At 44.4% G+C, this 17,429-nt stretch overlaps 1 protein-coding gene across 1 annotated transcript in view; it reads right to left on the reverse strand.

Annotated features, from left to right (window-relative positions):
* Positions 1 to 849: 849 nt before the first annotated feature.
* Positions 850 to 17,429, reverse strand: part of LOC308145905 (disintegrin and metalloproteinase domain-containing protein 11-like) — a 34,728-nt gene continuing 18,148 nt past the window's right edge. Inside the window, 21 exon segments of the mRNA XM_080517496.1 lie at positions 850 to 1,500; positions 2,614 to 2,704; positions 3,540 to 3,654; positions 3,816 to 3,984; positions 4,075 to 4,194; positions 4,288 to 4,393; positions 5,474 to 5,537; positions 5,630 to 5,680; positions 6,181 to 6,261; positions 6,523 to 6,615; positions 7,003 to 7,074; positions 7,188 to 7,287; positions 7,859 to 7,910; positions 8,108 to 8,198; positions 9,373 to 9,457; positions 9,596 to 9,762; positions 11,947 to 11,981; positions 11,984 to 12,017; positions 12,116 to 12,190; positions 12,992 to 13,092; positions 16,069 to 17,134. Coding sequence (XP_080373622.1) covers positions 1,458 to 1,500; positions 2,614 to 2,704; positions 3,540 to 3,654; positions 3,816 to 3,984; positions 4,075 to 4,194; positions 4,288 to 4,393; positions 5,474 to 5,537; positions 5,630 to 5,680; positions 6,181 to 6,261; positions 6,523 to 6,615; positions 7,003 to 7,074; positions 7,188 to 7,287; positions 7,859 to 7,910; positions 8,108 to 8,198; positions 9,373 to 9,457; positions 9,596 to 9,762; positions 11,947 to 11,981; positions 11,984 to 12,017; positions 12,116 to 12,190; positions 12,992 to 13,092; positions 16,069 to 17,134 — 2,811 coding nt within the window. The 3' untranslated portion in view covers positions 850 to 1,457.

The following is a 17,429-nucleotide window of genomic DNA, read 5'->3' on the forward strand; positions in this document are numbered from 1 at the left end:
CGCAATGTCCATTTAGTGCACTGGGTGGCAGTATTGAGTCCTCAGTCTATAGCAGGGGTCTGCAACCTGCAACCTCTCTGTATTGGCTCTCTGAGACTTTCAGAAAATTCTTTATAAATAAACAGATACATTTCATATTCTTTGCATACACACTATTTTTCAAAAATGGTCTAATCTGGTCAGAATGTCCCAAAAAATAGCTCAAACTCCTAAAACATTAATAAGAAAATGATAAAATCATTAAAAAAACAGTCCTAAAATAAAACAAAATACTAATATAGCCTAAATTGTTCTAACTATACAGAATAAAGAGCTAAAATTGATGGTCAAGATGCATAAAATCCTCAAAATGGCAAAAATCATGAAAAGTAAAATACTCAAATTGGCTAAATATTTATAGATATATAGATATATGTATGTATAAATTGTAGCAGTGAAACATCCTGAATGCAAGGTTAGCTTTTACTATGTAAAGAAATATTTCAGATGTTTTATCTTCACTTCAAGCAATTCATTTTTTGTGGGATTTAGTTTTTTCGCAAACAAACTTCTCTGTTGGTCATAAAGTTTGCAGACCCCTGTTTTAGATTGTTTATGTGTTTCTTGAAGCTAAAAGCTTCAGCTCTTGTCTTGTGCCATTTCTTGTGTTGGACCACACACAAGAGACTCATCACACCACCATGTGGTAGAAAGTGGCATTACAAAGCATATTATCTTCTGGACAAGCACGTTGAATCTGTCATATTATTTTTATTACTCAATTATTTTGAACGCTTGGAACAAACAACAATTAGTAATGTAATGTTTGTGCAGCTGGAAAATAAAACAATACCAAATGAACCAAAAACAAAACGTTACGCCTTTTATTACTGAAACATTTGTGAAAGGATCAATAGAAAGAGAACACAGCAGCTCTGTACTAACAAATGGCAGCAAACTTACCAAAAAGCATGCGGCACAAATAAAAACTCACCAAACTAGCAGGTATATTGTACTTTTTAGGTTTTCTCAAATTGTTTATAAGAAGAAGCAAATTAAGGCAAATATTATGATGCAGTCATATTTCAATATTACTGAACGTCTGTTTCTAAATGCTGCAGTAAGTGGAATTGTTTGCTACAATATGCTTCTCACATGCAAATGAATTAAAAAATAAATGACAACTAAAACATGACTCTTAGGGACCGTCTGCACAGCAACAATTTAAAGTGAAAACACAAAAGTGTTGTTGCATTGTGGGTGACTGTTTACACCACAACTGTGCTCCGAGACACTGACAATGCAACTATTTTTGGAAAATGGCTCCGAAGGCGGAACACAGAAAAAAAAAAAGATGCGTTTTCACTTGAAACGTTGTGGAAACGAGGCCTAAAGACGTCGGGGAGCGAACAAAGGTAGGACTCTTTATAAAACAGCATGGCTTTACGATGACAGGTAATAATGTCCCAGTGTCGGGATCAGGATGGAAAAGCTGGATCGTACCTTCCTTTCCGGATGTTTCTGGATCGGCAGCAGGGCGGGAAAGGAGAGGAAGTAGAAAACACTTTGTGAGAATTGATTGATTGATTTATTTTTTTGGGGGGGGGGGGGGTTATTTGTGTGAAAGGCATTGTGAGGATATGAATGTTGCAGTGAAGCGAAGCGACGAGGAAACATGGAACTACTGAATGTTTGACATGGAGCTGCAGTCCTGAGTAGAGAAAACTCTCTTTTCATTTCATTGGCAGTCCACACTCATTTCACAAACATGCTCTAATACCCAGATTACAAACACCTCAGCAAAGTAAAATAACCAAAATCAGATCAAATTTGGCCCCCAAAAAATATAAATCAGATTTTTTTTTTGTAAAGAAAAATGTGAGTTTCAGTTCGATTTTTTTCCTCAATGCAATAACAAATGACTGCACCCATCAGAGATATTAACAAAAGTGTAACTTTCTTGCTGTGATTGTCCTCAGAGTTAACATGCAAATAAACGATTCCAAAATAAAAAGTAAACGAGTGGCCGTCATTCAAAAAAATCCAAGCTTTAACCAGGTTTAAGCAAAAGTGCAACAGCAACTGCCGAAACACACAAGGAATGGAAAAATACAAATCTTTTTAACTACAAATTCAACAAATGGATTAAATCAATGTTTGTGCCCAGCCCTAGATAAAATCAATAAAAACTCCCAAAAAAAAGGTCCAAATAACACTGTAGCTAAAAGTGGTTGACTAAAATTTCTCATTTCAACCTCTACAAGTCATTAAAAGAGGTTAAGCTCCTCCTATGTGATTGCACTGCCCCCAATCAGGTAGCAGGCAGGGAGTCGGGCAGCAGGCAGGGAATCGGGCAGCAGGCAGGGAATCGGGCAGCAGGCAGGGAATCAGGCAGCAGGCAGGGAATCAGGCAGCAGGCAGGGAATCAGGCAGTGGGCAGGGAATCAGGCAGCAGGCAGGGAATCAGGCAGCAGGCAGGGAATCAGGCAGTGGGCAGGGAATCGGGCAGCAGGCAGGGAATCAGGCAGCAGGCAGGGAATCAGGCAGCAGGCAGGGAATCAGGCAGCAGGCAGGGAATCAGGCAGTGGGCAGAACAGGCGCACACACAGACCGACGCAGGCCAGGAGATCTTACTTAAAGCCCCAGCCAGTTCCCCCAAGGATGATCGCTGCCAGCAGAATCGCACCAGCAACCGACCCGATAATGATGTTGGTGCCGCTGGGACCTGTGGGAGCAGATGGGTCAGCCAGTGACGAGGGGCAGAGAGAGGAGACCCGGACAAACATGGATGTTGGACTTGGTTTTCACTTGAAGTCACTCAGGAAACTGTGAGGACAGATATTTCCTCCAGTCCCCATCTCTTCACGCTGCGGTGGGGATTCTGTCTTCTTTTTTATTTCAAAGGATTTTTCTTGCATTAAAAACTTACAAACTCGGAACGTCCCAACCACACCTTTAAGACTACCAATACTTTCCTGATCTGACACTTACTATATTTAGATTATATTTTGAGTATATTATAGTAGTAATTATATGTATATATATAATGTAGAATTTTTAATATCATTTTATTGGTTTATATATAATTGTATATATTTGTATACATTTTTTATATATATTTTCTACATTCTTTAATTTTTATATAGCTTTTTTTATTCAAACCTATAATAAACTAGCAAGATATGATTAATGGAATTTATTAAATAAATATATAAATAAATACATACAGATTATTTTTATTAAACTAGCAAGATGATTGATGGAATTTACCAATAATCAATCACACATAACTAATATCAGCCGCGATCCAATGGGATCATCTCGACTACAAACCACTGCTGGATTCACTGTGAATCAACATTTGGGTGCAGATAGAGCAAAAGAATATTTAACTTTTAATAATGTATTCCAATATGACAATGTAGTCAATGCATATTTACATCACTGTAATAACAACATAAACAACAATGACCCAAAGCAGTTCTTTTTTTTTTTTTTGTAACTTGATAGCAGGTATGAGGTTGAGGAGGCTGAAGGACTGCCGGCCTGAGTTCTGTTACCTCTCTGCTTCTCCGCGCCGTCGGGGGGCGTCGGGGTGGGGATGGGGTCGAACACACTGCAGTCCTTCCCGGTGAAGTCTGGGTCGCAGATACACTTCACCCCGTTGCTGCAAGTCTGCAACACATGGTTAAAGAAAACTGCTGAGTGGAGATCCTGTTTCTGGGTGAGTGTCGGTTCACTCCATGCGCCAGCTGTGCAGTAATGCACACACAGTGTGGACACGAGGACTGCTGCTTGGGTTTGGTCGGACTCTGGCTACAGACACAGGAGCTCACCCCGTGGTGGGAGCAGATGCGTGAGGACGAGGAGCCCGGGCAGGTGCTGAGGTTGAAGGTGACGACGGGGAGGCAGCGGCGCTCCAGACACATCATGTTCGGCCCGCACGGCGTCCCGTCCTCCACGTAGCCCAGGTCCAGGCCGTCGTCCAGCACGGCATGGCCGCCTCTGACAGGGCGTATGAAATGGCGCTCGGCACTTCATCATCTGATGCAGCCTACTGGTCCATGTTCAAACCCTGAGAACAAGCCGGCTCACCTGCAGTCCAGGTACCGGTTCTGGTGGTGGATGGTGAGGCTGGTGAGCTTCCCCTGCAGCTCGCCAAACCGGGGCCGCGCCGTCAGGTTGGTGCAGAGCAGCAAACCACACAGGACGTCCCTGGTGGGAGAAGACGGCGGAAGGTATGAAGGTTAAACGTTACGTGTAAAACTTCCGAGTTGATCGATAAGAAGTTTGACGTGAGTTACACACTGTTTGTTGCACGGCAGCCATCCCTGACCGCGGGTGTCTGGACCGCAGTTTCCCTTGTCCGTGCCTTCTGAGTTCAGCTTCTCATAGCAAAATCTGTCCGCCGAATCTGAGAGGAGACGTTAGAGAAACAACTTTCACTTTTTTATCGAGTGCACCTCACCTAAGTATTTACTTACGAGCAGTGCTACCGTTTAGCATCGCTTGTTGCTGCTATTAACAGATGCTAAAAAAACAGACAGCGTGTTGCACAATATGAGACCGTTAAAGGGCTCATGTTGTGCAACATTGACTTCCTAAAGGTTCTCCAGCAGTAATAATCGTCTCCATACCAGGACCGACGCCCCAGAAGTGTAGACAGTGTGTCCTCTCTCTCCCTGGTTGTTCCAGGTTTTAAAAAGTGTGTTGCTCCAACCAGCCAATCAGAAATCAAACCCTATATAGTGTCATCAGGGGCTCAGCCAATCACAATCAAGGTAGGCTCCTCCCCTTTGACTCCTCCCACAATCAGGCAGCTCTGCTCTGGCACATGGCACCACGAGAGGAAGTCCTTCCTCCTCTTCCCATAGATGGGCGTGTGTGGGCGGAGCCAGTCCAGCTCACACAGACACAGCAGATTCTGAATGCAGCTCCTAGGATCCAATATTCTAATGCAGTAAATCAAGGAGGAGCTGGAAACTTTGAATACAATGTTTTGGACCAACATGACCCATAAGAAAATCTGGATAATTTGAGCCTTTCAAGCCACATTAGTTGTTTGGAGGAAGATTCTCGATTCTTTTCATGAAATAAAAGTCTCATGAACTAATTACAAAAAGAGAAAGCAGCAAACAAACAGAGAAAACAAACTAATGCAGACAGAAGTAGACTGGTCTTATGACGGTAAATTGATATGTATATTATGCGGCTTACACAACGGTGGTGATGTGAAAAGCTGCTGACTTTATTTTAGCTGGACGCCTTCCATGTTGCTGACGGTGTCATCCAGCAAACGTAGACGTAGTAACATAAGATGACTTCAGCACTCTGACGGTTTTCGTGTTTAAAAATGGCAGCAAGTAACAAACATTCAGAAACTTTAGTCACTCTATGTTAGTATTTAGTTGAGTATTTCTAACCTTTCCACCAAAACTTGCCAATTCATACAAGATGACAAAAGAAAACCCATCGTCATTCAAGCCAAACCTACTGTAGCCCCAAAGAGTCCTGCACTGTCCATCTCTGGTCTTACAGCGTCCCCCATAGCAACGGCCCTGACGGGGAGACAAGAGAACATCGTGATGAAGGAAGTTACTTTCACTGATTATATTCAAGGAAAAATAAAACCACAAACAGTAAGCGTCACCTGGCCAGCTTCACATACGTAGCCGTCCAGTTTGTGGACATTATGAGGACACTGCAAGAAGAAGAAGCTTCAATTTATAAAAAAAAAAAAAGCTCCGGCTCACAATAAGCAGGTATTGTGATTCTCCATGAGTTCTTCCTGGGCTCTACTCGACTCAGCCTCGGTGGTTTTCCACTACACTATAGCAGGAGTAAGAAATCCCCCCCCGGTACGATGCACTGGACATCAGCTCTAATATTAAATCAAATAGTCAATATTCTTCACATTTTGTTAATAAATATCACACAATTTGGATTGTTAGGACGGTGCTGCTCTGTGCGGTGTTTCGGTGTCACTGGTGCCCCTGTTAACTGGTGACTTCTGCCGCCAGCCGTTAATGGAAATGCGGTTGAACGGCGTTCGCCAGGACAGCGGCAGATACCGGCCGGGGGGGGGGGCAGTGGTTAAACCCCGCGGCTCGGAGGCCTGCTGAAGAGTAGGGAGTGGAGTGAAGTGGAGTGAGGCCGAGGAGGAACTGGTGGAGAGGCGCCACAGTGTGGCAGGTCCTCCACCTGGCTGGAGTCTCCGGTGCAGGTCTCAGCAATGTCACAGTCGTTCACCGCATCTCGGCACTTCACCCCCCGCAGCTCGTACTGGAGGAGAGAGGACCAGGAGGCGGGGGGGGGGGGGGGGGGGGGGGGATTTAAGAAAAGAGACAAGAGTCACACGAAATATCTGAATTACCGGCCAATATTAAGCATGAAGGATGGTTAATTGGAAGGGAAATAGAAGACCCTGATGTCTAAAGTCCACAGCAACCGAAGATCGGAAACGAAGAAAAATGTAATTGCTTCATGTTTATGAGGGAACCGAACAGCCGGCCGCCTTGCAGGAAAACGGCGAGACAGTCTCACCTTGCAGTCCCTGCAGCAGAGGCCATTGCTGCACATGGCATTGTGGGTCAAGGTGCACTTCTTGCAGCAGCTGGCGCCGCTCTGAGCACACTCCTACAGACCAGAGGGCACAAGACACCTGAACACACTCCTACAGACCAGAGGGCACAAGACACCTGAACACACTCCGACAGACCAGAGGGCACAAGACACCTGAACACACTCCTACAGACCAGAGGGCACAAGACACCTGAACACAACGCTGCTTCACGGCTGCACATCAGGAAAAAGCCTCTGAAAGAGTCTGGTTGCCAGTTTTAGACCAACAATGGCTTGAAACACATTTGGTATCTGACTGCATTGCCTAGATTTAATCTGTGCACTGGCCTTTATTGCAAATCATTTCTTTGCAAACTTCCCTGCCAGGCTTATGGACAAATGCATGTACAGTGTGTGCAGACGGGGTAATAAGATATCATGATATTGTCTGAATTTGCTCACCACCAGTGATCCACAGTCACATTCCTCTCCCACCTCCACATATCCATTGCCACACTCAGAAGGGTCCAACAGCTAGAGGGGGGAGGGGGGGATTATTAAAGGGTTTTACTTATTCAAACATTCAGAAAAAATGTTTACTTTTTGTTGCTAATGACATGTGATAAACAAAAACGTCCATCTCTCACCTTTGTGGGCTTGTTGAATAGACAGCTGCCTCCCCCCTGCTGAAGAAAACGCAGGTACTCGTCTATACTACAGCGAGAGAACTTCCTGGGCAGGTAGTAGCTGGTGGATTCACACAAAAACAAACAAACAAACAAAGAAAACAGGGTTCAGTATTTGTTTATATCACTGTTTCAAATTCTTCTATAGTGCAGAAAACCAGACACGTCGAATACGACAACAAGAAAACAAACAATAATACTAATCATCAACAAATTTGTGCTATGTGACTTTCAGTCATTGAGTCAGTAATGAAGTTAATTTCACCTTTATGATTAAATAAATTAAATAAATAAATAAAACAAAACATTAGGTTTGAGAAATGATTGAAAATTGTATTTGTGATTAATCGCAGGAAGTCATGCAATTAATCTCGATTAATCACATTATTATGCGCAAAATCCAATAACAACTTCAAAAATACTGTATTTGCATATATTGTACACACACACACACACACACACACACGAAATAAATCATGTTTCCCAGTATACACAGACCTATCTTGAGATACACACCTACTGTATACACATACACACAAATAGCACACGCTGCATATGGAGTAGAAGAGGCAGAGAACAGAGTACAGAAGGTAGAGAGAGTATGTAATGGTAGCAGTGAGGTGAGGTGGTACCCGGTGTCCTCCATGATGCAGCCGAGCCACGGGTCAGGACACCTGCAGTCTCCTGATGGACAAAACATTCACACACACAGAGAAGACGGATGTAGTGACGTCCCAGGTTCCAGCCGGCTGAGCACAGGACGTTACTACTTTACAAAAGCCAGACTTATTAGGAGTCGGAGCAATTATCCACAGCAGATCAGTTTGTTTTTTCTCTGTCAAATTCTCTTATTCAAAGTCTCATTTCAGATACAGTTTTACCTGCAGCTGTTCTCTCCTTGTTCCTCAGCATGCCGATGTTCTGACCCAGACTCTGACTCAGTGTGATGGCCATGGGGCCCACACTGCCAAACTGTGGGACACACACACACTTTTTAGCTGAAGCTGAGACTTACACTGGTTTTCAATATGAATTCAATTATGCAAGACAAAGAAGGACGTCAGCGTTGGATGTGGAACGTTACATTAGAAATCAATGTTATTTCATATCTGTCCATGAACTCTAAACGTAAGACTCATGGTTTCACATTATGGGATTCCAGTTTACCCAGATAAAATAAAAATATAAATAAATAAATAAACAGCCACAGCCCAGTAGTGTGTCCTCAGCCCCATCTGAGTCTATACCAGGGGTGTTCAACCTGCGACCCTGGAGCCACACGGCTCTTCAGCTCCTCTGTAGAGGCTCCATTAAGCCTTCTAAACATTCTTTGTAAATAAACATTTTGTTTAATTTGGATTTCCCACTGATTTTTAAAACTGGTTTCATCTCCTGGATTAAAAACAGCAAAATCAGGTAAAATAACTAAAATAGATGGATTTGATAAAATGGGGAAAGAAACTTGGTAAAACAAAAATAAAATGAATAGGAAAACTACAATTATTAAACTTTCTAGTATTTTTGTTTGGGGAAAAAGAAAAAAATGAAAGAAAACCAAACAACAAAAATCTTTCTTAAATATAGAGCTAGAGAATAAAAGGAAAAGTAAAAAGTGAAAGAAATTGAAAAAAGAAAACAGAAAAAAAATATTTTTAAAGATATAGAAAGAAAAGAAAATGAAAAAAAGAAAAAAGTAAAAAGTGAACAAATTAAGAAAAAGGAAAAGGAAACTAAGAAAAATTATTAAAAAAGCAAAATAATTAGGAAAAAAAGGAGGAAACCCAAATAATGACCAGTCTAGTTTAAACACAGCAGCTGGAAAAAAGATAAATAGCTAAAAAAAAATTTGAGAAAAATGAAAAAATCTCTAAAAATGCTGAGAAAAGCTAAAAAAAAAAAATATATATATATATATATATATATATATATCTAAATTGTACCTATGTCACTTTTCGACAGTTTTTCTGTGTATAGTTATTTTGTTAAGATCTGTTTTCTTAATTTCAGATTATAAAAGATGTCAAATTAACACATCACCAACTCCATCATCACATTCACTGTTGTTTACCACTGATGTATAAATAACAAGGAGACAGAGAGGCGTGGGGTTTGAACCCTATCAGAGAACCTGCTCGCTGAGTCTCACCTCGTTGATTCCTCCTCCGCGGGTGAGAGAACAGATTCCCCCGATGTACGCCGCCTCGCTGCGGCTGCTCATGAACGTCCTTCCACTGCGGTACAACGGGGAAAAACAGGAGGGTAAAGCAGAGGAGAGGTGGATGGGGAAAATATATATATATATATATATATATAGTTAAAGAAAAGAGGATGAACAGGAATCAGGGGGATGAATGAAGGAGTGAACCAACGAGAAAAGGTGCACGGCGTCGCAGCGCTCCCTCATGCTCTCCTTCCTGTACTTCATGAAGTCCCGCAGGGTGAGCAGGGCGTCGTCGCCGATGGACACCTTGTTTTCAGACGACCACGTCTCCATGGCAACCAGGACGATGCGCGTGTTGAGCTGCTCCTTGTAGATCTGGACACGTCGGAAAGAAAGAAGGATCTCTGAGTGTCATGCAGGTGTGGAGGGTCGGCCTGCTTAATGATTGTCTATCTATCTATCTATCTACTATCATCTATCTATCTATCTACTATCATCTATCTATCTATTATCATCTATCTATCCATCTATCTATCATCTATCCATCTATCTGTCATCTATCCATCTATCTATCTATCATCTATCTATCTATCAATCTATCTATCTATCTACTATCATATATCTATCTATCTATCAATCTATCATCTATCTATCTACTATCATCTATCTATCTATCTACTATCATCTATCTATCTATTATCATCTATCTATCTACTATCATCTATCTATCTATCTACTATCATCTATCTATCTATCTATCTATCAATCATCTATCTATCTACTATCATCTATCTATCTATCTACTATCATCTATCTATCTATCTATCTATTATCATCTATCTATCTACTATCATCTATCTATCTATCTATCTATCTACTATCATCTATCTATCTATCTATCTATTATCATCTATCTATCTACTATCATCTATCTATCTATCTATCTATCTATTATCATCTATCTATCTACTATCATCTATCTATCTATTATCATCTATCTATCTACTATCATCTATCTATCTACTATCACCTATCTATCTATTATCATCTATCTATCTATCTATCTATCTACTATCAACTATCTATCTATCTATCTATATATTTATTTATTTATTTATTTGGGAAATGTGGTTAAACAACAAAACAAAAACAAAATAATAAAAACACAAAAAAATTAAATTATAGAAATAGAAATAGAAACAATCATAAAATAAAATCAAGTAAATAATTACAAATAAATGGAGCAAAAAAAAAAAGATAAGAGGGTCTAGAATTGTGCTTTCTCATGCATTCTAGACTTTAAATCCTACACCGTGACCTGTTATAAATTGTAGGATGGGTGATATTGAACAAATTAAACAACGAATATGCTATGGAAGTAAACATACTTATTTAAAAGCACATAACTTAACCAATATAAAGATGCATAAAATATGGATACATATATTCACATGTGTATAGTATATTCAAAGAGGTGTACAAAATAATGACTAAATAAAATGTTTACTTCAGGAGCCACATACAGTCCAGTTTCATCTCAAGTGGGCTGGACTGGTAAAATATTGCTATAATAACCTTTAACTTACACTTTAAAGATTTGTTTATCTTCGGTGCACCATGTATACGTGATGAGGCCATGTTCTAGTGTATTACTGGAATTTGCTGCGAGCCAATTAAAACTGAGACGCCTCTGATTCAGAGCTCCAGCAAGAAAAGCCTGTTTTAGTGATCAGAGACAATTTACTTGTTTAAACGTTCATTTTTGAGCATAACAGTCAAGCAACAATCATTGATCATCTTGTTTCAATACAAGCTCTTCTCACATCAGGCTGCCATGTGACGCTTTGGGAGTTGTGTGCATTTTGTGTCCTCGACGTTTGTGGATACTTTGATAATACAACAATTTGTGCATGTTTGGATCAACAATTTGATATTTGTCTGCAATAGCTATTGTGAAAGCTTCTTGCATTCCTTTGAATATTTTCTACATTTTATATTTCCATGCACGTGAGTAATATGATTTGTGCCTTCGTGACACATTTTGTTGACGTGTCATCGTTGATGTTGATTTACTGAGAGCTGTGTCAGTGAAAGGTTCAGCTGGATTTTCCCCACTCCAGGTGTTTATTTTGCCCTCAGTGTTGTCTTGTCAGGTTTTGTGTCTTCTGGCCTGCATTGAGTCCCGTTAGCGGTGCAGCCTTGCTCTGGTCTGACAAAAGTCTTGCTTTCGGGATATAAAAGCCAGTGATCAGAGAAATCTTTCTGGTTAATCACATCTTTCTTTTTATGAGGAAGTTACAAGAAATTCTCCATTGCTTCATTCAATGTTGACTGTGAAATTCACCTTCCAGAATTGACAAACCAGCTCTAATTAGACAGGAAGTCTTCATTTGGCTCTGGAACTGACGTAAACAGCTTTTGTCCTCACTTTACATTTGAGTGCCACCATAAAACCACATGGTGCTCAACACTCGATATACCTGAGCTTTATGCATTTTGTACAAAAGGTAAAATCACAGGTTGGCACCACATGTCTGATCATGAAATAAACGTCCTCACCAAATCCGCCATGTTCACCACAGATTTGGCGAAATCTTCGTCTGAGTGGTTGACCTGCGTAGCTGGACAAACTGAGAGAGAGAGAGAGAGGGAGAGAGTGTTGCTATCTCATACATTCTACAATTATACAGATGGAAAACAGTTTTAAAGTCGTCTGTTTCCCACCAACCAGTTCATAATCGTTGACGACCATCAGCTCGATGTACTTGGTCTCAGTCTGGACGGTGCGCTGACCTCGCCTCACCTACAGGGGGCGACAGAAACACACATGTCTGTTTGAGCTGGCTGTCATATTAACCTTCAAACAGGACACACACACACACACACACACACACACACACACACACACACACACACACACCACACACACACACACACACACACACACACACACACACACACACACACACACACACACACACACACACACACTTGCTGATGCTGGTGAAACTCTAGTCGTCGTCCTTGAAAAGGAAACACAACCTGGCAAACAACAATCGCTTCTTCATGAGGGGAAATATTACTCCGAAAACATGTAATCTATTACTTTAACTGATTCCTGTTGGTGTCTACCAGGAGAGAAAGTATCTTTGAAACCCCCTCAACATGAAGTAAGAATGTGAATACAAAATGTAACTCATTTGAATGTCTTGGTCTGGAGCTTGAGCTCTCCTTGTAGAACGTGAACCATCCAGACCTCTGAGGTCCCCAGGAAGAGGTGTAACCAGGGTTTCAGAGGCAGAGGAAACAAGATGAAGCAGCTTTTAGTTCCTACCTCCTCACCTGTGGAACAAACTTCCTGTTGACACACACACTCCTTTCAAACCAGGACTTAAAACAGGTTTTCCTGTTTATTACCTTTATAAAACAATAACAGAGTTTACAAATATCTTCTCTGACGTTTCCCTTGTGTGTGTGTGTGTGTGTGTGTGTGTGTGTGTGTGTGTGTGTGTGTGTGTGTGTGTGTGTGTGTGTGTGTGTGTGTGTGTGTGTGTGTGTGTGTGTGTGTGTGTGTGTGTGTGTGTGCAGCCTCATTGAAACTAACTTGTCTCTTTGAGCGTCTCAGGCCTCTGGACACATGCGTCTCTCCTTTAGACCCGCCGTCTCCGTCCTTCAGCTGGTTGTCTCCGTCTGTCTCCGAGCATCCTGCAACACAACACACACACACACACACACACACACACACACACACACACACACACACACACACACACACACACACACACACACACACACACACACACACACACACACACAGCCACTAGTCGTCAGTCCAGGGATGGATGTAACTGTGTATTTTAGTCCACTGATCTGCAGGAGATCGATATCATGCAGCCAGCAGAGCAGAGAGGAGGAAGAGGAGCGAGGAGGAGGAGGAGAGGAGAGGAAGAAGAGGGGAGAAGAGGAAGATGAGAGAGGAGGAAGGGGGAAGAGGGAGAGAGGAAGAAGAGGGGAGAGGAGGAAGATGAGAGAGGAGGAAGGGAGAGGAGGAAGAGGAGAGAGGAGGAAGAGGGGAGAGGAGGAACAGGAGAGGAGGAAGAGGAGAGAGGAGGAAGAGGGGAGAGGAGGAAGAGGAGAGGAGGAAGAGGAGAGAGGAGGAAGAGGGGAGAGGAGGAAGAGGAGAGAGGAAGAAGAGGGGAGAGGAGGAAGAGGGGAGAGGGGGAAGGGGGAGAGGAGGAAGAGGGGAGAGGAGGAAGAGGAGAGGAGGAGGAAGAGGAGAGGAGGAAGAGGGGAGAGGAGGAAGATGAGAGAGGAGGAAGAGGAGAGAGGAGGAAGAGGAGAGAGGAGGAAGGGAGAGGAGGAAGAGGAGAGAGGAGGAAGAGGAGAGAGGAAGAAGAGGGGAGAGGAGAAGAGGGGAGAGGGGGAAGGGGGAGAGGAGGAAGAGGGGAGAGGAGGAAGAGGAGGAAGAGGAGAGGAGGAAGAGGGGAGAGGGGGAAGAGGGGAGAGGAGGAAGAGGAGAGAGGAGGAAGAGGAGAGAGGAGGAAGAGGGGAGAGGAGGAAGAGGAGAGAGGAGGAAGAGGAGAGGAGGAAGAGGGGAGCGGAGGAAGAGGAGAGAGGAGGGAGAGGGAGAGGAGGAAGAGGAGAGAGGAGGAAGAGGAGAGAGGAGGAAGGGAGAGAGGAGGAAGAGGGAGAGAGGAGGAAGAGGGGAGAGGAGGAAGAGGAGAGAGGGGGAAGAGGGGAGAGGAGGAAGAGGAGAGAGGAGGAAGAGGAGAGAGGAGGAGAGAGGAGGAAGAGGGGAGAGGAGGAAGAGGAGAGAGGAGGAAGAGGAGAGGAGGAAGAGGGGGAGGAGGAAGAGGGGAGAGGGGGGAGGGGGAGAGGAGGAAGAGGGGAGAGGAGGAAGAGGAGAGAGGAGGAAGAGGGGAGAGGAGGAAGAGGAGTGAGGGGGAAGAGGGGAGAGGAGGAAGAGGAGAGAGGAGGAAGAGGAGAGAGGAGGAGAGAGGAGGAAGAGGGGAGAGGAGGAAGAGGAAGAGAGGAGGAAGAGGAGAGGAGGAAGAGGGGAGCGGAGGAAGAGGGGAGAGGGGGGAGGGGGAGAGGAGGAAGAGGGGAGAGGAGGAAGAGGAGAGAGGAGAAGAGGAGAGGAGGGAAGAGGGGAGAGGAGGAAGGGGGAGAGGAGGAAGATGAGAGAGGAGGAACAGGAAGAGAGGAGCAAGATGAGAGAGGAGGAAGGGAGGGGAGGAAGAGGAGAGAGGAGGAGAGTGTGAGAGGTGGAGAGGTGAGAGGAGGGGTGAGGAGAGAGGAGAGAGGAGGAAGAGGGAGAGAGGGGGAAAGAGGGGAGAGGAGGAGAGGAGAGAGGAGGAAGAGGAGAGTGGAGGAGGAGGAAGAGGGGAGAGGAGGAAGAGGGGAGAGGAGGAGAGGTGAGAGGAGGATGAGGTGGTGAGGAGGTTGAGGGGTGTGGTTGGATGAGGTTGAGGAGGAGGGGTGTGTGTGAGGAGGTTGTGTGTTTGGTGTGGGGGGTTGTGGTGTGTGGTGTGTTGGGTTGGGGTTATGTATTTGGTGAGGGGGGTGTGGGGGAGGTTATGGAGAAGGTTGGTGGTGTGTAGGTGGGTTGGGGTGGGTGTTATTATGTATGGTGGGTAGTGGTGTGTATGTATTGGAATGGGGGGGGGGTTGGAGTTGGGGGGTGTTGAATGGTGGATTTTTGGGAGGGGGAGGTGAATGATGGGTTGGGTCATGTGGGTTTAAGGGGTTGAAGGAGAGAGGGTAAGGTATTGTAGTTGAGGATTGGGGGAGATGAGTGTAGAAGGGGGATGAGAGAGAAGTGAGGATTGAGAGAGAGATTGAGAGAGAGAGGAGTGTGTTGTTTTGTTTGTTGATTGTTGTGAGAGATTGATGAGGAGAGTTGGAGGGATGTGGAGGAGTGTTGAGGGTGTGAGGAGTGTTGATTGAGTTGTGAGTGTTGAGAGAGAGAGGGAGGAGAGAGAGAGTGGTGTTTGTGGTGGGTTGTTTGTGTGGTTTGTTTGAGAGAGTTGAGGGAGAGAGGGAGAAGGAGAGAGTGGGAGGGAGGAGAGTGGAGTGAGAGGTGATGAGAGGTGTTGAGAGAGAGGAGAGAGAGAGAGAAGAGAGAGAGAGATAGGAGAGAGAGAGAGACAGAGTGAGATGAGAGAGAGGGAGAGTGGAGAGGGGAGTGTTGTGGTGAGATGAGAGAGATAGGGGGAGAGAGAGAGGGAGAGAGAGATGAGAGAGAGAGAGGGGGGAGAGAGAGAGTAACTAATGGATTGTTGCTAGCACAGGTCAAGTAGCTTTATGCAGCATTTATTACATTTTCTATTGATCTCAATCTGCACTTCTGTTGATTTCAAAAGAACTTTTGTCATATAGAAAAACGTTTCTCAGTTTGGAATCTGTGATCTGTACAGTGATCATCATGTTTGATTTCCACAGCGTTTATTCCTCATCTCTAAATACCTGGAGCTTCATGTACCCAGCATGAAGACTTTTACATCAAGCCAGTGTTTCACACATGTGATTAGTGAAATGAGACAAACACTCAGTGGTTTCCTGGATGACAGGGTGACAGAGGAAAGATCAACTCAGATCGAAATCTTCAGTCAGACTTTGACACAAATCTGAATTCTGTGGATGTGCTGATCTGTCGACGCCAAACAAAGGTCTGGAACAGACCCGTCCTCTGAGGTAGAGACTTGTCTCTGAGGAAGAGACCCGTCCTCTGAGGCAGAGACCCGTCCTCTGAGGTAGAGACCGGTCCTCTGAAGGTAGAGACCGTCCTCTGAGATAGAGACTCGTCCTCTGAGGTAGAGACCCGTCCTCTGAGGTAGAGACTCGTCCTCTGAGATAGAGACCGTCCTCTGAGATAGAGACTCGTCCTCTGAGGTAGAGACTCGTCCTCTGAGATAGAGACTCGTCCTCTGAGGTAGAGACCCGTCCTCTGAGATAGAGACTCGTCCTCTGAGATAGAGACCCGTCCTCTGAGGTAGAGACTCGTCCTCTGAGGTAGAGACTCGTCCTCTGAGGTAGAGACCCGTCCTCTGAGATAGAGGACTCGTCTCTGAGGTAGAGACCCGTCCTCTGAGATAGAGACTCGTCCTCTGAGGTAGAGACCCGTCCTCTGAGGGTAGAGCCTCTGAGGTAGAGACCTGTCCTCTGAGGTAGAGACCTGTCCTCTGAGGTAGAGCCTCTGAGGTAGAGACCCGTCCTCTGAGGTAGAGACCCGTCCTCTGAGGTAGAGACCCATCCTCTGAGGTAGAGACCCATCCTCTGAGGTAGAGACCTGTCCTCTGAGGTAGAGACCTGTCCTCTGAGGTAGAGCCTCTGAGGTAGAGACCCGTCCTCTGAGGCAGAGACCGGTCCTCTGAGGTAGAGACCATCCCTCTGAGGTAGAGACTCGTCCTCTGAGGTAGAGACCCGTCCTATGAGGTAGAGATTCGTCCTCTGAGGTAGAGACCCGTCCTCTGAGGTAGAGACCCGTCCTCTGAGCGTAGAGATCGTCCTCTGAGGTAGAGACCGTCCTCTGAGGTAGAGACTCGTCCTCTGAGGTAGAGACCTGTCCTCTGAGGTAGAGACTTGTCCTCTGAGGAAGAGACTCGTCCTCTGAGGTAGAGACTTGTCCTCTGAGGAAGAGACTTGTCCTCTGAGGAAGAGACTCGTCCTCTGAGGTAGAGACTCGTCCTCTGAGGAAGAGACTGTCCTCTGAGGAAGAGACTTGTCCTCTGAGGAAGAGACTCGTCCTCTGAGGTAGAGACGGGCCAGCGGGAAAAAGTGCTCTGATGCATAATTAATCTGTGGTGCGGCCGTCATAATAACAGTAATACTGCAGGACACGGTGGAGCACTGGAGCTGGGAATAAATACTTTATGAAAATGACCCATCTGAGATAAAGAGAGGAGGAGGAGGAGGAGGAGGAGGAGGGAGGAGGAGGAGGAGGAGGAGGAGGAAGAGAGAGAGAGAGAGAGAGAGAGCAAGAGAGAGAGAGAGAGAGAGAGCTGAGAGGATATTGATCCATCTCTCCAGTCTATGTAATTGAG

The sequence above is a fragment of the Blennius ocellaris genome (genome assembly GCF_963422515.1).
Source record: "Blennius ocellaris genome assembly, chromosome: 21".
NCBI classification, from domain to species: domain Eukaryota; kingdom Metazoa; phylum Chordata; class Actinopteri; order Blenniiformes; family Blenniidae; genus Blennius; species Blennius ocellaris.